This window comes from Manis javanica, chromosome 4, assembly GCF_040802235.1.
Source record: "Manis javanica isolate MJ-LG chromosome 4, MJ_LKY, whole genome shotgun sequence".
NCBI lineage: Eukaryota > Metazoa > Chordata > Mammalia > Pholidota > Manidae > Manis > Manis javanica.
The window spans coordinates 5,173,010-5,192,502 of NC_133159.1; the positions used below are offsets into that span (position 1 = coordinate 5,173,010).

The 19,493-nt window shown below is 53.0% G+C and overlaps 1 protein-coding gene across 13 annotated transcripts in view; it reads left to right on the forward strand.

The window, feature by feature from the left end:
- CAMTA1 (calmodulin binding transcription activator 1) overlaps window positions 1-19,493 on the forward strand; it is an 806,010-nt gene that overhangs the window by 272,062 nt on the left and 514,455 nt on the right. Inside the window, exon 5 of one of the 13 annotated variants that reach the window (XM_036999812.2) lies at window positions 15,809-15,905. The exons of the other annotated variants lie outside the window; for them this stretch is intronic. Coding sequence (XP_036855707.1) covers window positions 15,809-15,890 — 82 coding nt within the window. The 3' untranslated portion in view covers window positions 15,891-15,905. Of the gene's footprint in view, window positions 1-15,808; window positions 15,906-19,493 lie in introns of those variants that run through there. 13 annotated transcript variants of the gene reach the window in all.

Consider the following 19,493-nt stretch of genomic DNA (forward strand, 5'->3'; position numbering starts at 1 on the left):
GGTCTGTCCCAGATTCCAGTTCATTATCTGGAATCACAGAACACAGAGGAGATAGAGCAGGAGACAGTGAGGCTGCCTCACCACCTCCTCTCTGAGCACCGGGTGGGAGGCGCCGAGGTGGTGCCCAGGGAGACGCGGGCTGTCTGCGTTTCAGGGCTGCGTGGCCTGCACATGCTGCCCTCTTTGCAGGTGGGCAGGGGGAGTTTGTCACACACATGGGGCTCTTGTGTCTTTGCTGGCACGGAATGGCCAGCCGAGCCAGCTCGCATCATGTCCCTCCTCACCTCTGAGCGCCAGGAGTGCCAGTCCCTGGCCCCCTCCCTGAAAGGAAGCCGTGAGAGGGGAATGGACATCTGTCTTGTGTCTCCCTGGGCTGTGCAGCTACCAGCTTCTGGCTCCTGCCACTTTCTTTTACTGTTTTTATTTTCATTAAAAATATCCATGCACTTAGTTTAATAAGTCGAATGGTCCTAATAGGCTTGTGAGAAAAAATAGCAGTTCTCTTCCCCGGGCAGCTCAGCCCTATTTCCCAGGAGTGGCCGCACTCAATTCTTTTAGTTCTGATGTTTTCCTCCATACCACCCACCGTGTTTATCCTCACCTCGGGGAAGGGCTTGCTCATGGAGGTAGCCAGCTTTTGGTTGGGGTATTCTGACGTTCAGCATCTCAAGGTGCCATCTGAGTTTTCAGAGAAGTATCTGTCAATATGCTGCCCAGTGGGCCGGGCTGGCTTGTCTGCTGGGGGTCGGGACCCAGGCAGGGGAGGAGCTTGGAACTTCACCATTAACTCATTTCTCCTGGTTTACATCCATGTTTCCTGCTTCTCCTCTGCTGTCTCCACGTCTGCAGTCTTTCAGGGTCTCTTTCTCCAGAGAATAAATGCCCCCAGTGGGGGCAGAGGCCAGCTGGACGCCTGGCTGCTCAGGGCAGATGGGGGGCCCTGCGGAGGTCTGACTGTTCCTGCACAGATGGCAGCCCCTCGCGCCTCCCGCCCACGGCTGATCTCTAGCTTCCCTGGCACCTGACTAGTCCGGTGCGATAGGCTCTCTGGGCTCTGCAGGCACAGCGGCTTGTTCTGGCGTCCCCTCTGGGGCACGTGGGTTTAGCTGCTTCTGTTCTGCCGTGTCCCTTACCAGCCTGTGTGTGCTTCCCGTCTCTCGAGAATGCGTTGCCCTCTCTGACCTGCTCTCGCATCGGTTCCTCTTTGCTCTGGCCTCAGGGTTCCCACCTGGTTCCGTCCCTCTCTGTCATCCTTTGGGAGGTGCTGTGCTTGTTCTTCTCGCCACCGGCTCTGTCTCCTCGTGCCCTTCCCTCAGGCCCACTCTGTCTTACCTGCTGTATCATTCTCTTGCTTTTTGCTTTTTCTCTCTCTCTTTTTCAAGGAGAAATGCTTCATGCTGCAGGTTTGAGGTTTCTAAATGCACAACCACTCAGTGCTCAAGAAACTCTGCTGTTGAGATGCAGACACCCCGGTGAGCAAGGCTTCCCCAGAGGCACGTGTCCTGGTGGACATCCCACCCAGCGTTCGCCTCCCCGCCTCCCCACCCTATCACCCAGGGTCAGAGCCTCTGCCAGTCACACAGGGCATGGTGTGGTTTCTGCCCGGGCAGAATTTCAGGGATGCTGGGGCTGCCAGGCCAGCCAGTGTGCCGAGCCTGTCACCTGCCAACAGCTTCTGGATGCCGTCCGTCTCTACGTGGCGGTCACCGTGTCTCCTTGGATGATACCAAGGTCTGCCATGTTGGGAGCTTCTCACTGGCCTGCCTGCCATGCAAGATGGGTGCTAGAGCACCCTGACTGTGGGCCACCCCCAGGATGATGCCTGCGGCAGGACTACTGAGCGGTGAGGACTGTTTCTGAAGATGAGGGAGTTCACTGGCTCTGAGTTCACCCAAGTCGATAGGTGTTCCGCCCCTGCCAGTGTCCAGGCTGCAGCTGCATTTCATTCTGCCGCCCGTCCACCAGCTGATCCTCGGCATCTTTGCTTCCCTCCCCTGATCTGGGAAATCAGGACCGCCTGGTATTTCTGTAACGGGCCTGGGCTGGCACCAGTGCTATTCCCTCTGCGTCAGCTCTGATCTAGAAATGGCACCACAGCAGGGAGGGGAGCCGTCCCATGGCTGGTGGCGTTGAAAGGTGGGAAGGCATGTTCTTGAGGTTGACCACTTCTGCCATTCATGATTTTCTGTGCAATGCGTAATTCCCAAATTAGCTGGGAATTGTGGGCTGGAGACTCCGGGCCGGTCTCAGTCTGGTCAGAAGGCATCACTGTCTTTGCTATTACACTTTCCATGGCCCTCTGTTATGGGGCTTTAAAAAATTCAAAATAAACCAAAGACAAAGGCAAAAAAACCTTCTGGTTCTCTAACTACTGCATATCCCACCTTCCACATGAGCTTGTGTTTTGTGTGGTGTGTGTGTTTACATACATACCATACATACACAATACACAAATATACACAATCACAGTTATAGACACGTACACATACATATGGATACATACACGGACAGACACATATACAACATATACCCATATGTACACACCACACACTTATGCACATGCACACAACACGCACACACCCATGGAAACACAGTGTGCACACACACATACATGTACACATGTACAAATACATGATGCCCACATACACACAGTATGCATGTGCACACACACTCACACTCACACACCCTGATCCTTCAGTCATTGTTCTCTTTTGTAAGAAAAAACTATCTGGGAAAAGTTTCCTTCTTTCCATCTGACGATTTCATAAGAGGGAATGAAATACATAAAATCTTCCCTAAAAGAAGAAATAAATTATTCTGTACTGGCTGCCCTGAGTGCCCTGGGGAGGGACTTGCTCCTGATGGAGCTGCTTCGTTAGAGGTGACTGCGGGGCGGAGGGAGCCCAGGCCGGGCGGAGGGGCCTGGCGGCTGGGAGCCTCTGGGCTGCTGGTTGCGGTCCCCTCCCTGGCCTGATGAGGGCTGGGGGATTTCAGGACAGTGTTTTCTGGGAAGTCTGGAAAAAGCCATAGGACTTTGGTGGTGTGCGTGTAAAAGGGCAGCTGGCGCCGGGAGGGAGGTGCCGGACGGCTGCCAGGCTTAAGGGCAAAGCTGCAGAGAAAGGCAGTGAAATCAGGGGAGAACAAACTTGTGTGCAAACAGATGAGACGCGCTGGCTTCGCTCCAGGAGCCCGGCCTGTGCGTGCCTTCCCCACAGGTTTTCACACACGCACACATATCTGGCCTCCTCTGCCACAGGCTCACACCAGCTTTGTGAGTTGCTGCCCCTCTGATCTGGGGCCTGGGGGGGTCCCTATGTGGGGAAGGCACATGGTCTTCTCCCATGAGTTTAAACGTGTGGCGCCTCTCATTCTGATTCATGACACCAGATTGTCACCGTGAGTCACTGTTGGTGAGCCCCCCTTCATCTTGTTTGTTCAGTGAGCACTTCTGGTTGCTCGCAGGGTGCCTGGTGCTGTGCTGGGCTTTGGGGATGTGGTGGTGAGTAAGACAGAGCATTTATAGGAAAGGCGATTTTGAGGAGTGCCAGGAGGCATGGGCGCAGGGAGAGGCTGCCCCTCCAGTGGGGAAAGTGTGGGCAGAGACCTGAAGGATGAGTGTGTGAGCATGTGTGCATGTGTGTGACTGTGTCTGTATGTATGTGTGTGCCCGTGTGTGAGCATGCCCGAGTGTATGTGTGCCTGTGTATCACATGCCTGTGTGTGAGCAGGAGTGTGTGCTTGTGCCTGTGTGTGCACATGCCTGGGTGAACCCATGTGTGCACATGCCCGTGTGTGTGCCCATGTGTGTTTGGAGCGGGTGAGCTGGGCAGGAGGAAGCCCGGCAGTGCCAGCTGTGCTGTGGCAGGTGTGGGTTGCCGGCAGGCGGGTGTGGAGTGTGGAGCTGTGACCCCACAGAAAGTCCTTGCCCCCCAAGGTAGTGAGGGTGGATGGCCATGAGTGGTGGAGCTGGAGACACAGGGGGGCTGAGGCTAAGGAGGGCTGTGTAGACCCGGATTCGGGGATAATGCTGGGCACGCAGCAGGCCCCCCAGGGGAGGGGTCTGCGCAGGGCAGGTAGACCAGCAGATGCGATTAACAGCCTCTCCTGGTTGCCCTGGGGTGGAGAATAAGCTGGAAGGACAAGCATGGAAGTGCAGAGAAACCCCGGGAGCTCCCGCCGCCTCTGCAGACCCCATATCAGTGATGGGAAGACCGAGGCACTGCTCATCTGAAGATGTCCTCTCCGAAGGCACAGCATGACCTGACCTTACACCACGTCTGGGGAGCCTGAGGCTCTCCCCGTGAGCCAGGCCGCCTGGGGGACTTGGGTGCTCTGCGGCTCTAAGCTCAAAGCTTTGGGGCCCCTAGAGTGTCACCTGCTCAGCATTTGGCTGATGTCACACCCCACTGTCCCTTCGTCCCCTCACACTCTGTGCTCCTCCTAACCCACCCCCACCCTGACCTCTGCATGCTCAGTTCCCCCTCTTCAAAAGGGTCTTGACCAAGGCTTCGGGGTGAGGGGCTTCGCGGGATGCAGTAGGTCACCTTGCGGGCCTGTCCACCTGTTAGAAAAACATTGATGGCAACGCTGATGAGGGGCGGCAGAGAGAATGGACGGGGGAGATGTTCTCTTGAAGTAATTGCCAAACTTTGAGTTCTGTTTTGGCTGTGGTACAGAATTCCAAGACAAGTAAAAAATCTTTCCCTTCACTTATGAGTCAGCGGATTGGTTCTGCCACTGGTGAAGAAATTCCACCCTTAGTCTCATGCCGCCCACCGGTGACTGTCTGGAACTATCTGTAGTCGCACCATTTCTCTGGTGATTAATTTCCTTACTCAGTGCCAGAGGGTCTGCAAAGATACGTAAGAGTTTTGCAGTTTATTAATTTTGCATTAAATAATTAATAGTAAAGTTAATTGATGAATTATTCAATTTTCAGGTAAAATGGGATGATAAATATTCATAACTTATTTTATTAAGGGAATTTCCATTTCTTATGTCATTAAATCTAGATTAACGAAGGCTGATTTTAAATGAAGATTGAAAACAATTGTGCTTTGGAGTTAATTTACTAAGTTAAGGTCATTGCTTTGTGAGTTTACCCCCTGCCAGAAAGTTCGGGCTTCATCACCTGGATAAGTGTCTGAATGCACAGAAGTAACCTTGCCATGAGTTTAAGAAAATCCCATGAGTCTGCTGGGGATCTCCCCTCTGTGTTCCCAGTCCCCACTGGGCACTGGGAGGTGGGCGTGCTGGGAGGAGGTCTGGGGTTTTTTTATAGCGAGCATCTGGCTGTTTTTTTCACAGTTGTTTTTTCCAGAAACTATAAGATTCAATATTAGCCCAAACCAAACATGTTGAGGGTGAACATCCTGGTGGAAGAATGACACATGATAGATGCATGTGCCTCAAAGTTGATTTAAAAATAACTGGGTTTTCCTATGGAGTTTTGGGAGGTGTGTGCAGGGGTGTCCCAGCTCTTTATGCTGTCAGCCAAGGGTTAACTACAGTTTCAGTTTTTATTTGTATTTTTGAGCTATATTGATTACTTTGAGATCTGGTTTATGTCAGTTTGTAAAGCTGCTTACAGCAGCGACCTATAGACCGATGCTGAGTGTTTCTTGGGGCCTCATAGGCTGTTGATTGCTTGCAAAGCCCCTTCAAAGCTGGAATCTCAGTCCTTGAAATAGCCCCGAGAAGTGGGCGGTGCTTCTGGGCTACTGAGAAGGGCTGGCGGGTGGAGAAGCAAGTGCCGAATGCCGTCTTCTCCTGCCCCACCAGCTCCCTCTGCTCAGGGTTGAGGAAACCGAGGCATAGTGATGCTGTTACCTGCCCATGGTCTCTTGGCTGATTAGCTACATAAATTGGAACGAGAGCTCAGGTCTTTCCAGCTCACATATGAATACTTTTTTCCCCTAACTTCAGTGTCTTTGTGCTTTAAAATAATTTTTAACCACCCTGAGTAGAGGGGCACTTGGGAGTATTTATAACTCAGTGGAACTGTTTTCTCTGCATCAACCAAGTGTTCATTATAATTTTCCAGCAAAACTGGTTTGCTCTGAAGAAGTCGATCCTTGGTAAGCCTTCGTTTCAGAGGAGGGCATTTGATGCTGTATCTCATGAACCTGCTCTCCTGAAACTTCCCCTAATTGGCCCAGAAAAGTGGATTCCAACAGGCGGACAGGTGGTTTAATATCTCCACTTTTGGGTTGTGACTCAGGGGGCACCAGGGTTCTGTCTGGTTTGGGAGAGTGGTCTTGTCAACTCAGAGGGTCACTAACATGTGCAGGGATGTGCTGCCTCAGGGGAGGAGGTGGGGAAGCCACCAGGGACAGCCTGTCTCTTAGGGGTGTTGGATGGAAGGTGGGCCAAGGAGAAGGGCTACTGAAATGCAATTGCTTAATGTCTAGTGTTCGTCGGTAAGCCTCTGTTGAGTGCCCTTTGTGCGGGGCACCGTGCGCTACAAAAACATGGAAAACACGGCCCCTAATCTAATTGGAGAGACAAGTCACGCATATCTGAGAAGACTAGAGAGTAATTCCCAGACAGCACACACAGGAGAGCCTGGTGTGTGTGTGTGTGTGTGTGTGTGTGTGTGTGTGTGTGTGTGTGTGTGTGTGTGTGTGTGTGTGTGTGTGTGTGTGTGTGTGTGTATGCGTGCGCTCACATGCATACGGAGCTGTAGGAAGAATGCAAAATGGGGCCAAGATCAATTGGATTCAATTGATTTCATTGGGAAAAACAGCACAGCAACATTTGTAAGGGTGAATTTCAATCAGAAAACTGTGAACTTTGGTGGGGATATGGTGTGCCCTGATAGGGAGCAGGGGTTGACACGTGTACTTTTCTCCTTCTGAAACCACTGAGCAGATTAATTGGTGGCTTTGGCATAAACGATCATAAGGCTCTAGGGGCCACAGAATGGAAGCCAAGTGTGACAGGGGGAACAGCTGCACGGAGGGGGCTGCCACCCAGATGTCTTCATCTGCATTCAGCCTAGGGGGGTGTCTGGCAGAGGCTGAATAAGGAGGCAGGGCTGCCCTTGAGGGCACACCCTTGGCCCCTTTCACTGCAGGTCTAGGTAGTGCAGGAAGTTTCCCGAGCTGGGGTTTGAACTCATCTGCCCGATTTGAAAGCATCTGTGTGTCCCTCTGCACTCAGCTCAGGGGAAACAGAGCCGACCGTTTGCAAGGTCACCCTGGTGGGTCACTGGGATCATGCTGACTTCTTGCTGAACTTGAGAGCAGTGTTGGGGGCAATTTTGGCAACCTGCCCAACCATGCCCTGCTACCCCCGGCACATTTGACGGTATCTGGAGAAACCTTTGGTGGTCACAGTGGGAGGAGGCCTGCTATTGGCATCTAGTGGGTAGAGACCATTGACACTGGTAGACATCCTACTGTGCACAGAACAGCCCCTCACATCAAAGAATTATTTAACACCAAACGTTCATTGTGCTGAGGTTGAGAAACCCTGCTGCCAATGCAGAGAATCCGTGCTGATGTTGGTCATGAGTCAGCCTCTGGGTTTGAATCCCAGTTCTGCCGCTTACCAGCAGCAGGTTACCTCGCCCCCCTGCCTCAGTCTCCCCGATTACCTGTGTAGTCGGCACTATAACAGTATCTGTTGTTATGAGGAGGAAGGAGTGAAGTGTGCTGAGCATTAGGACCTCGTGTTACCCCTGTATCCATTCTGATTGTCTCACTGGAACCCGCTCAGAATGGCAGTCCGCATGGCCTTGGGCTCTGTACATGCCCAGATCAATTGTTCTTTGCTTCTGTTTTCATGGTTGCACAGCATGATGGCCTGAAGTCTCGTGTCATTCTCAACTACCAAACATGATCCTCGGGATAAACATGTTTCACAGAGGGAAGAGGCGCGAGAACTCTGGGGGTTCATGTCACAACATTCAACAGAGAATAGCACTGCAAATAGGAGGTGGTTGCCGAGAGAGTCCAAAGTAGCACAAGAGGCCAAGCTCAGAGGGCCACACTCTATTGTTTATCTGTGCAAAAATATTCATGGATCACTGTATTAGTTATCTTTTGCTGTGTAACAAATTACCCAGGAACTTAGTGGCTTAAAATGACAAATATTTATCATTGCACCATTTCTGTGGGTCAGGAACACGGGACAGCTCAGCTGGGTGCCTCTGCCTTGAGATCTGTCACAGGGGTACAGCCCGCATGTCAGCTGGGGCTGCCGACCCATCTGAAGACTCGAGCAAGATTTCCAAACTCACATGCGTGTTTGTTGGAGGACTCGTTCCTTGGGGGCTGTTGGGTGAGGGCTCAGGTCCTGTCCAGCTACTGGCCAGAGGTGGCCCGACACGGGCCTCTCCAGCATGGCAGCTTGCTTTATCAGAGCAAGTCAGAAGAGGATGAGGGTGAGCAAGACCAGCACCAGGCTCTCTTGGGAATCTGATCTCCCAAGAGACATCCTATCGCTTTTGTCCAAATCTGCTTCTTCGGGGTGAGCCACAAGGTCCAGCTCACGCCGAGGGGAGGCAGGGGTCCCTGGTGCCAGGAGTGGCTGCCCGCCATGATCATGTGCTGCATGGAGACTGATGAGAAGGGCGGGGCGGGGCTGGGCCCTAATCATGGCAGCGACGCTCACTTCCTGTCTGACCTGGAGCAAACTGCTTTTACCTCTCTGGGACTCAGTTTCCTTTGCATTAAAATGTCTGAGTTGGATTCAGGGATGACAAATCCTGGATTCTGAATTTGTTGGGTTCACCAACACCCAGGGCAAGTGTCTTGCCAATGGGTTTCAGCCCCCGGCAAGTTTGCTATGCATTCAGTGTGACCAAAGAAATTGACAGCAAAACGTTCTTTGGGGTGAAAGGGTTCATTACCCGGCTTGTTCTCCCGGCGGTAGGTTGAGCACTAGCGTCTCTGCCTCCGCCCAGAGCACTGGGCCAGCTCTCTATATAGCGCAATAATAGCTTATTGCCTAAAGGTGTGGAAGCCATAGCCTAGCAACAGGCCAGTTACATCAACAGGTAGTTTAAGTTCAGTGAGGATCCTGGCCATAGGAACCCCAGCTTCCCCACAGCAAGCGTCCCTAATCATGATCCGTTTTCCACGAGCTGGATCCAGCCTCAGAAGCTGTCCTAACACAGCTCTTGTTTCAGAAGGCCACTACCACTTGTGCTGACATCCATTTGCCATCCCTGAGTGATCTATAAAAAGGCCTTTTGTGGTACGGCTCCACAGACCACCAATCAAGATGTCACCCTCAAAAAGAGCAGAGGGGTAGCCCCATTGGCCAGAGAGAGCAAACCAACTACTTGGTTTTGGGGAATTTTGGGTGGCCCCATTCTGCAGCCCAGCCCTCCCTTCTGATCCGACACCCCGACTCCAGGTTGGGGGAATTCACTGGCTGGGGAGCTGTAGGGTGTGGAGCCCGGCGTGGGGCTGGCTTGACCTGGCCTTTTCACTGGTGGGTGGGCTTCTGTCTGGTTCCTTGTGGGGGCAGATTTGGCCTTAGAGGCTCTCCTGCCTGTGGCAGCCTGGGAAGGGAGTGTCGGTCATTGTGGAAATGAGCTCAAGGAGGCTCAAGGTGTTTCTGCATCCAGTTCATCTGACTCTGAAGTGATTCATTCTCTTCCTCCTGAGCATGCTCCTGGGCTCCAGATGTTGGCTTAATTTGCTTCTGAGATCTGGATACCACCCAGCCATCGCTTCCAGTAGCTTCCAGGGCATCCTGTTAACAAAGAGCAGAGCACATTTTCCGGGCCATGTAAACCTGTATCCTGACCCATCAGCCCCCCTGCGCCCCCTCCCCTGCCACTTTCTTAAAAGTTTCTTTTCCCGAAGGGCTGGAATGTTCAGAGGCAGTTTAACAGACATCGATTTGCAATGATTTTTAGCTACTGTGCTTCAGGAGAGTTGAGAAGCCCATAATTAATCCTTTCAACAGCTCATCCCGTTTGTTTTAGAATGACCTGATAGGTGAATTGCTCATGCGGGCCCGGCCAACCTGATCCAGCCCCTTGCCTTATGCCGCTTCTTTCACGTGAGCCCACTGTGAATTGTTTAGCCCCACTGCAGGGGTGAGCCAGTCTTCCTGTTGTAATATTTAATCAGCAGCCTGGAGGACAGTGCTGTTTTTACAGGCAGGTGCTGCTCACTTAGGGTGATGAACCGGTGTTCTTAGAAGGGTCGGATTCCTGCCTTTTCAGGAAGGTTGTTCTGCCTTCTGATCCCAGAGGGACGGTGCTGACCTGGGCTTCTCCGTGCCCCCTTTAGGTTGGTCCTCTTCCTGTGCCAGCAGACCATGGCCCCAGGTCCCTCCCAGCTTGGGGACTGTTATGTGACTCCTACGTCCACACCCATCCCTCCTACAATAGTGTCCTATCGCTTCCATAACAAATCACCTCAGACTTAGTGGCTTAAAACAACACACGCACATGCTCTTATAGTTCTGTAGGTATAATGGCAACGTGGGTCCTACAGGGCTAAGATCAAGGTGTGGGCAGGTTCCTTCGGAGGCTCCAGGGGAGAATCCATTTCCTTGCCTCTACCAGCTGCGAGGGGCACCGGCATCCTCGGCTCAGGGCCCCATCCTCCATCCTAAGATGCAGCATTTCTCTGAAGCCTCTTGGTGTCTCTGATCTCCTCTCTGGCCTCCGTCTTCCATTTTTAAGGATCCTTATGATCACATCTGGATAATACAGGCTACTCTCCCCAGTTAAGGTTGGCAGATTAGCAAATTTAATTCTATTTGCAGCCACAACTCTCCTTTACATGTAACCGGACATATTCACAGGTCCCAGCACCTAGTATGGGACCAGATTTAAGGAGCGTGATTCTGCCTCTCACACTACATTGTCCTGGCTTCATCGTCACTGGTTTTATAGAAATTTCTGTTGAGAAGAAAACCTCTGAATGCTTCTGTGAGCAGGCAGTCTAGTGTGATTTTAAGAGCATGGACTTCAAGACAGACACACTTGGGTCCCTTTTAATTCTGCCTCCTGTGAGTTAGGGGGATGGTGTTGGATGCGTGATAGCCAGTGACCAGCGGGCACGTTGCTTCATCTCTCTGAGCTCCAGATGATTTTTTTTTCCCTGTCAGATGGGCCTATGATACCCATCTCCTGGGGCTACTGCAAAGATTAAAGGAGCTAATAAGGAAATGCAGTCCATGGGTGGTGGCAGGTACCATGATCCTCACACATCTTTGCTTCGCAGTCTGGGTGTATGGGTCTCTCTCTGGCAGGAGTGGGGGTGTGTATCTTACTAACACATGACCAGGACCCCGCATCGGGGAGGCTGTGCGGGGTGCTTGGGGGTGTTCCTGTGTTTCAGGAGCTGTGCATTTGCTGCAGGGCTGCTGGGCTGAGCTGCTGGTTGCTGCCGCCCTTCGGGCATCTCCCACATCTGGCTGCTTTCAAGCCCGCTCTCTTACTTTTAGGACTTAGAGCCATGTGTCCCTTATAGGCACAGATGGGCTTTTTCTTTGTCATTCTCAAGGTACCTACAGATGATCTGACTAATACCCACCTTGGGGCCAGTTCTGTGTACTCCTCAGAGAGCTGGGCTCTGCCTTCTCATGCCTGCCATCGCTGTAAGTGGCAGAGATGGAGATACGGTCCCTATTTTCAGATGGAAAATGAACACGACCTGCCCAGGGTTACGTGGTCTGCAAGGGGCGGAGCTGAATGCTGACCTTAGATCTTCTGACCCAGACCGAGCGTCTAGCCCCTGGGTTCCGGCTCCCCCTCTCCTCGGAGGCCCAGGAGGCCCAGCAGACCCTGGCTGCTCCTGATAAGCTCTGAGGCCCTCCCTCTCTTCTGTCCCTCTTGGTGGCCACACATTCTGGGGGCCACCAGCCCCCCGTCTGGCTCTGTGTCCCTCAGGGGGCCAGGTCTCCGGGGATCTTTTCCTGCTGGTCCCGGAGAAGACGGGTATTTGGGGCCATTGTCTGTCTCTTCTCTCCGGGACTCGCCGGGGCCCGGGGTGGTGGCGCCTTGGGTGTGGGCCCCACCTTGCTGCGGCCCCTGTGGAGAGTGCTGGCTCGTTGTCCCCACCCTTTGCCTGCCGGTGGAAGCCTCCCCAGGCAGCTTCACATTCCCCGTTCAGGGCACACTGGCCCCGTCTCTCCTGGTCCTTCCACTGGACCCCCCTGGCTCACCCATGGAAGTGTAGCATCAGCGAAAGAAACAGCAACTCTGTGAACTGCAATGTGTGCAGATAAATTATTCAGTGAAACTCGGTCTAACTTTATTAAGGCCAGAACCATCCTTTTCTGTCAGGATCAGCGGGAGGCCCTGGGCTCTGCTGGCCTTGGGGGACGGAGGAGCCTGGCTGGCCGTGGGCCGAGCCCCCGCATGTGGGCTCGGGCTGCGGTTCCCCCGTGTGCCCTTGGCCTGGTGCTCCGGCGGGCCTGTGTGGCCCCTGCAACCAGAGGGGCTCCTGGAGGCGAGAAGAGCAGGACGCAGCTCCCTTGGTCAGAGAGCTTCTGACCCCGACTGCCGTGGTCTCCAGGAGAGGACCTGGGGCTGCAGTGGCTACAGGTGTACAGAGAGGGGAAGGGGGCCGCAGGCAGCCCTCCCCCCACACACAGAGCAGGGCAGCCCATATTTGTTCATGGGATTTGATATCATAATAAAGTTAGAGTTTGTGGCATTTTAAATGCTTTTCAGATTAATTGATATTCTAACACGGTAATGAGGAAGCGGCTTTTGTCCAAGAGGTGAGATATGCAAAAATAACCTTTAAGTTCCTCATAATTAACCTTTAATGATATTCTTGCGCTTTAGAAATGTACTTTATGCTTCAGAAATATAACAGCCAGAGAGAAGGAAGTGCTTCTTGCATGCGAATGCCTGGCAAAAGTGAAGTCACACTGACATAGGGGTTTCTGGCTCATGGTACCTTTGTTCGAACTGTCTGGGAGGTAAAATAGTGAGACAACCCCAGGAGCCTGTGCCACATGGGCTTTCCTTTGCTCGGCCCCTGAGCCACTGTTCCTGGCTCATCTTGCGTCTCCCACTGTGGCCTGACCACCTGCATGCCCAGCGTGGGGTCCTCTCCTCTGGCCTCACCCCCCTTGGCCTTTTGCAGTATTTGACGCCACAGACTGATGGACCCTCTGTCAAGTCCTCTCTGGTTGACTCTGTGGAGTACCTGACCCATGCCGAGTGCTGGGAATAAGGCTCTGACTAATCCTTAGAGTTCGGCGCTGGTGAGGCCAGCCACACCCAGACCACAGTGGGGGCGGGGCAGGAGAGGGCCACCGTGAGAGGCAGGGGCCAGCTCCGGCGAGCGGTCGGGGGGCTCGTCTGCTGGGTCCCAGTGGCCCTCGGCGTTGGTCAGGGCTCTCCAGAGAAACAGAACCAATGAGGTGTGTGTGTGTGGTTGGGGGGGGTACATATACTTGTTGTAAAGAATTGGCACACAGGACTGGAGGCTGACAAGCCCTGAGATCCGTCTGCTAGCTGGGGACCTGGGGGGCCGTGTGGAGCTCTGCCTGAGAGCCGGCAGGCTTGAGACCCCGGGGGGGCCAGTGCTTCAGTTGTGGAGCAAAGATAGGAAAAGACCAACGTCCCACCTCAAGGCAGGAGCTCCCACCTGCTCACGGCAGGGTTAGTCTTTCTGTATTCGGGCCTTCATCTGACTGCATGACCCCACCCGCATTAGGGGGGGCGATCTGCTTCATCTGCCGTTTCGAGGGTAGTCTGATCCACAGACATCTCAGAAACGCTCAAGGTAATGTTGGACCAACTCGCTGGGCAGGCTGGGGCCCGGTCAGGCTGACCCATGACACAACCGCCACAGAGCCCACCTCCAGAGTCCCCGCTCCCTGCCCCACTGGCCGGCTCTTCCTCTCTATTTTGCTCCTCGTCTTCTACTCAGGCCTTCAACCATCGCCCTTGGCAGACGACTTCTAGCGGTTGACCACTGACCAGCTGGGTTGAGGCATTAATCAGTTACTTTTAAAAAGTCACTTACGGGTGGGTATTGCTTCGCCAACGTTTGACCTGGGGCCAAGGTGACCTCGGTTTTCCCTAGTGGGGGCCTGCTGTTTGTGGGTGAGTTCTGTCCTTTTTCACAGGTCACCTTGTGATCCCTCACATGCAGGGTATCCTGGAAGACGATTTCCAACTGAGGTTTCTTCAGAGGGGAAGGAAAACTTAAGGCCACTTGGGAGGCAGTCGGGGTGCAGAATCCTTCTAGAGTTTTATGACCCCCCCCACAGATATTTTATAATTGAATCAATCCTCACTTGGCTTATTCTTTAAGCAACTCATTTGTATTGAATCTTCCTAAGCATTTGACTGAATTTCCACAGAAACAACAACCATCTTTCTTTTTATTCTCACGTTCCATTATTCTGTATATTATTTATTTACACAATGACAAAAAAGAAATCCACTGGCACAGACAGGTTTGGAAATGAACAGAACTGACTGTTGGTGCACATAGAAGCCCAGCAGACGGGTTGAGACATGCACGGGATCCCGCAGAGCGGTGGCTGTGCTGGTGGGTGTCGAGCAACAGGGGGAGGGTTGCTGACTTGCAGCATTTGCCGAATTCCATAGTAGAAACACTCCCACCCAGCTGGTTTCAAGATACCAAAGGTTTAACAACCCAAGTGGCTCAAAAACCTGAAAAGGCCACTGGCCTGAGTGGGTATGAACTGACTCCACCACACTGCCTGCACCCTCCAGTCCCGGGCAGGAGAGGGGCCTCCAGGGCTGGGTTTCATAGAGGGAATGGAGGAGAGAGGTGGTTTATCTGACCCCCGGATGAAGGGGAGACCAGAACAGGGAGCTTTTATTGTACCCCCAAATCAACATCTCTCTGCCCTTATTCATCTTCTCTCAGCCCCAGCCCCTCTGTTCGTGATCCCTGACCCTGCCCCCCTGCGGCCCCTCCTCCCCTGTCAGGCCTGCAGGCCCTTCACGCTGCCTTCTGCTGTCCGTGGTCCCATCTGTCCATCTGTGCCCACCCTCCTCCGATGGCCCTTTGAGCTTTGCTGGCATTTTACTCTTCCTATAAAACCTCTCCGTCCTGTGTCCCAGCCCTTGAGGGTCCTCTTAGGCACTTGGCTGACTGATTTAATTGTCATGTTCGGCCAAGGTGTCGACTTCAAGGGGCTTCATGTACTTCCATGCCCGGTCAGTGGGTCAGCTCAGGTATGCTATTCAGGCCCAGGGCATCTCTCAGGTCCTCACTTGCTGGTGGTCACCTTTATTGATGGACGTGACCATGTCTGACTGTTGGGACACACGTTCAGAACCCCTGCGCTCTTCTCCCTGCCCCTGGTGGTGCTGGCTGAAGCTTGCAGGTTCTCCTCCTTCAGGAGGAGGGTGGGGTCAGATTTAGACTTCAGATTCTGGGTATCCTACTTGGTCAGGGCTTCGGTGCTTTTGATTCTAACCAAAAGGTGGTTTTTGGGGTCAGAAATGTTTATGCCTGCATTTTCACACATTGCTTGAAATTGTTCATTGTGAAAGAAACGCAGGTGCCAGTGTGTTGCATAAATGCCACTTCATTTGCTTTTGCAAACACGCACTAAACATCAGAAGCAGATTGGGTTCGGGGGCGCCAGAAGCGTGTGCAGGTCAGGGACCGAGGCAGGAAGCCTTGAAGGAAGTTGCTGACATAACGGAGAGCTTGCTATTGAGATTCACTGAGGACAGGCCCATTTGTATGACAAACCGTGCTTGTTAGAAGATGAGCTGATTTCCGAAGCTGATTTTTATGCTGAAGAGCAGAGTGTGGCATGTGTAATGAACAGAGTTTATCTTTGTGTGGAATGAGAAATAATTTGCTAAGCTGGTAACTTCTGTATTTCCCAGATACCCGCGCAGTTCACACGCAGCCTGGGGTCTAGAGCGCAGGAACGCACCTTCCTTCACAGAGCTCTTAAAGGACCCCTGATGTGAGTTCAAATCTCAGAAATTAAAGGATTAAATGCTTTCTGTTTTCTCTGAAGACTGGCTACCACTTGTTCTGTTTCATTGAAACGACTCCTTCAGTGCAGTGTCCCCCAGAACCAATCACAAGCCACATGGCCCAGCCAAAACCCAACCTTTCGGTCCCTCTGTCATCTGAGCTGGGGCCCAGATGACACCCAGCACGGGAGGCGCTGCATAGGCCTCTGCGAAGCGAACATGCATGAACCGAAGCACTGAACGTGAGAGACACGCTCGCCAGGGCACTTAACCTCCCCGCTCCTGCTCTCCTTTCTGCACCAGTAAAATCCGAGGAGAAGGATGGCAACTCACAGACGCAGCAGCGTCGCTTTTATTTCTGTCCTGCCAAATTTGAGTCCTAGAGAGGTATTAGGGACGAACCCCTGAGCTGAAAACACAGGGGGAAATGCTTGTTATTGGCAAGGAATGCTGCTGCCCTTAAACCACTCTGAGATCTATCTTCTGGGGGGTCTTCTGGCTGACTGGTGGATGGGGTAGGCAACTCCCTCTGTAGCAGGAGGAAGGGGACTCAGGAAGAGCCCCCTGGTGCCAGAGCAGAAGCTACTGAAGGCCTGCACAGTCTTTCCTACCTGGGGTGCCCCGTGAGAATTAAGCCGTCCAGAAAATGAAGTGGCCTTTTCTCAGTTCTCTTAGGGATGTAACTAGTACCATTCTGATGCACAGGAGAGAATTTACTTCCTTACTTTCCATGGATGCCTGTGACCACTAGGGCTTGCTCCCCTGGGGAGCCCTAGCCGAGGCTGACTGACTGAAATACTAAACCCTTTTGGTACTTGTCTCCTTTAATCCTTACAGCCGCCCCTTGAGGGGGGTGTGTGCTTATTATCACCACTTCACAGATGAGGAAACTGAGGCTTCGAGATGCTACCTACCTTGCTTAGGATCACAGAGAGTAAATGGTGGGACGAGGTCCATGTGATTTAGTGTTCTCTGTTGCTGGGATTACATGAGGCTGTGAACGCAGGAGGTGCGGGAGACTGGGGACATCTTAGGGTCTGTCTGCCACTGACTCCGGTGCGCAGCCCGGGCCTCGCTGCCCGTCCGTGGAGTGGAGGAGACCTGACTCCATGACAGTTGGGAGGCGCCCCACATGGGCCCAGAGGGTCCATTGGACTGTCTGCTTTTAGGTGATAGAGTTGCCATTGTTTTCTACATCTAAGATGTCCTCAGGGATGGAATTAAAATCTCAGGGCCATGCTTTTGGTTAATGTATGGGATGCAATGTTACACGTTTCATAAAATTATCTCTCAAAGACAGTGAACCTGCTTCCAGGAGCGATGTCAAGGGCATCGGTTTTATAGGCACTCTCACACTTTCGGCGGCTAAGAAAAGCCCTCAATTCTGTCAGAGGTGTCGAGCATTCAGACAGCCTCCTGAGGGCCTGGTGCCCATAACATTTGAGGAAAAATTCTTCTATGAGAAGCTGAGTCGAGCACGGTGACTGGAGAATCGAGTGCGTGGGAAGCATTTCTGCACTCTGAGTCACCCCGGCTGTGTGCTGGGGCTGGCCCGGGAAATAGATAAAAACACCATGAGCTCTGTGTGTAGAGACCCAGTGGGGACACAGAAGGACCTTCTGAGAGGTACCATAGAGGGACTTAAAAAATAAGCCACAATTTCCAACATGCAGTAGGTGTATAAAGTGGAATAAATAAAGCTCCAGCATGGTTAGGAATTAGATGCTTCCATTAATGGAATGTTCTGGTTGCCAGAGGATGACCATATCCCCCCACAGAGATGGCCTGGGTTGAAAGAATTAGAAAGTTCTTAGGGTCATGGGCGTAGTTCATGGGTGAAAATGTCCATGGGGGCCTGATAATCCACCCTTGGTCGCCTTGTCCCTGGTGGTTCACGGGCTCACGTCCTCATCCCAGGGTGCATTCCCGCATTGAAGGTCCACTGTGGGGTCACTGGAACAGCCGACCAGCTCCATCCTAGAGCGGCGGCTGGGAAGGGAGCTGCCGCGGCCCTGCCCTTCCACTCTGCTCGCTGGGGCGGGGCGGGGCTCCCAGCCCGAGGCGGGGCTGGCGTGTCGGGCTCTGCAGCCCTCCGTGGGTGAGTTCCCCGTGGCAGGTCGCTGGCACTCAGGTGTGGCAAATGACCCGCAGTAGAGGGAGAACCACGAGGTGGACATCAGGTTGCTCTGTGGGGGTCACTCCATGTCCCTGAGTCTTGCAGGGGTGAGGTGGGGGGAGAGACCCCTCCCCGGGAAGGTGGTACTTTTGTCCTTTGATCCCCAAACGTCTGCCTTCCCAGGTTTTGTGCAATTTAGTGGTGAACTCTTAGAGAACAAAGACCCAGAGGTTGAAGCCTAGAGAAGTGGGGGTTGACAGGGAAAGGAGAGGAGATTTTGTGGGGGAGGTTTTCCTGGTGCCCTCAAATCTAACTAAAGTGCTGTCTGCACCCAGTTCTCTCACCTGTGAGCCCTGAAGGAGTTCTTAGCCTGGGTTTCTCATCAGATTGAATATTTGAGGTGGGGATGTGACTCAGGATAGAGCAGTTGACTGCAGATTGAATATTTGATTCCAGAGTGGAACGTCCCTATTCTGTCTTCCATTCTCATCCCAAGGTACACCTGCTTCCCTGTGTAGAGTCCCCAGGAAACAACTCATCTGCTTCCACACCACCTTCAGATGGAGGAATGCACCTGCCAAGAAGGTTGAGCCAGGTGTGGGAGCCAACCTCTAGCTGCCTACAGGGGATGGCCCATCCCCCAGTCACTCTCCTCCCTGTTAGCCTGAGCGACATGAAATCTTCTGGGTGTCACAGAGCTGGCCATCCATCCATCCATCCATCCATCCGTCCGTCCGTCCGTCCGTCCATCCATCCATCCATCCGTCCGTCCATCCATCCATCCGTCCATCTGTCCGTCCATCCATCCATCTATCCATCCATCTATCCGTCCATCTGTCCATCCATCCGGTGCTGAGCCCCTACTGTGTGATGAGTATCCAGGACTGGATAGGACCGGTCCCTGTGACAGGAAAGTTCAGAGAGATTGAGGTACAGCCAGATAGATGCTGTGTCCAAGGTCAGCATAGAGTCTCATGGTGACATATATGGCGGCCGCTTAGCTACCCGATGCCTTCCTAGAATCAGTGACATCTAAGCTGAGGCCCCAATGAGGAGTTGGAATTAGCCAGGCCAGTGGGAAGGGAAGGAGGGTGAAGGGCAGCTCAGGCAGAAAACTGCAGTGAAAGATGTGGAGGCAAGAGGCCCACCTAGGATGACTGGGAACCACAGGGCTCAGTGGGGCCAGAGTGTGGGATTAGAGGAAGTTGGAGGCTGATGGACCAGGCCCTGGGGAGTCTCATGTGTCATCCAAGCTGAGTAATTGTTGCATAGACCAAAGCCAGGTCATCTGGCAGAGGTTCCAGGTAGTCCTCCTCTCCACCTTCCCTCCTAGAGCCCAGTGACCCCACAGACACTGGACAGATGCCTCCCCTCTTCTGAGGCAGGCTCCCCCATCCCTCTCCCCAATTTCATCTGCCATTGGCCTCTGCTCAGGCAGCTAATGGCATGGAGTGGTGTTTAATTCTGAACTCA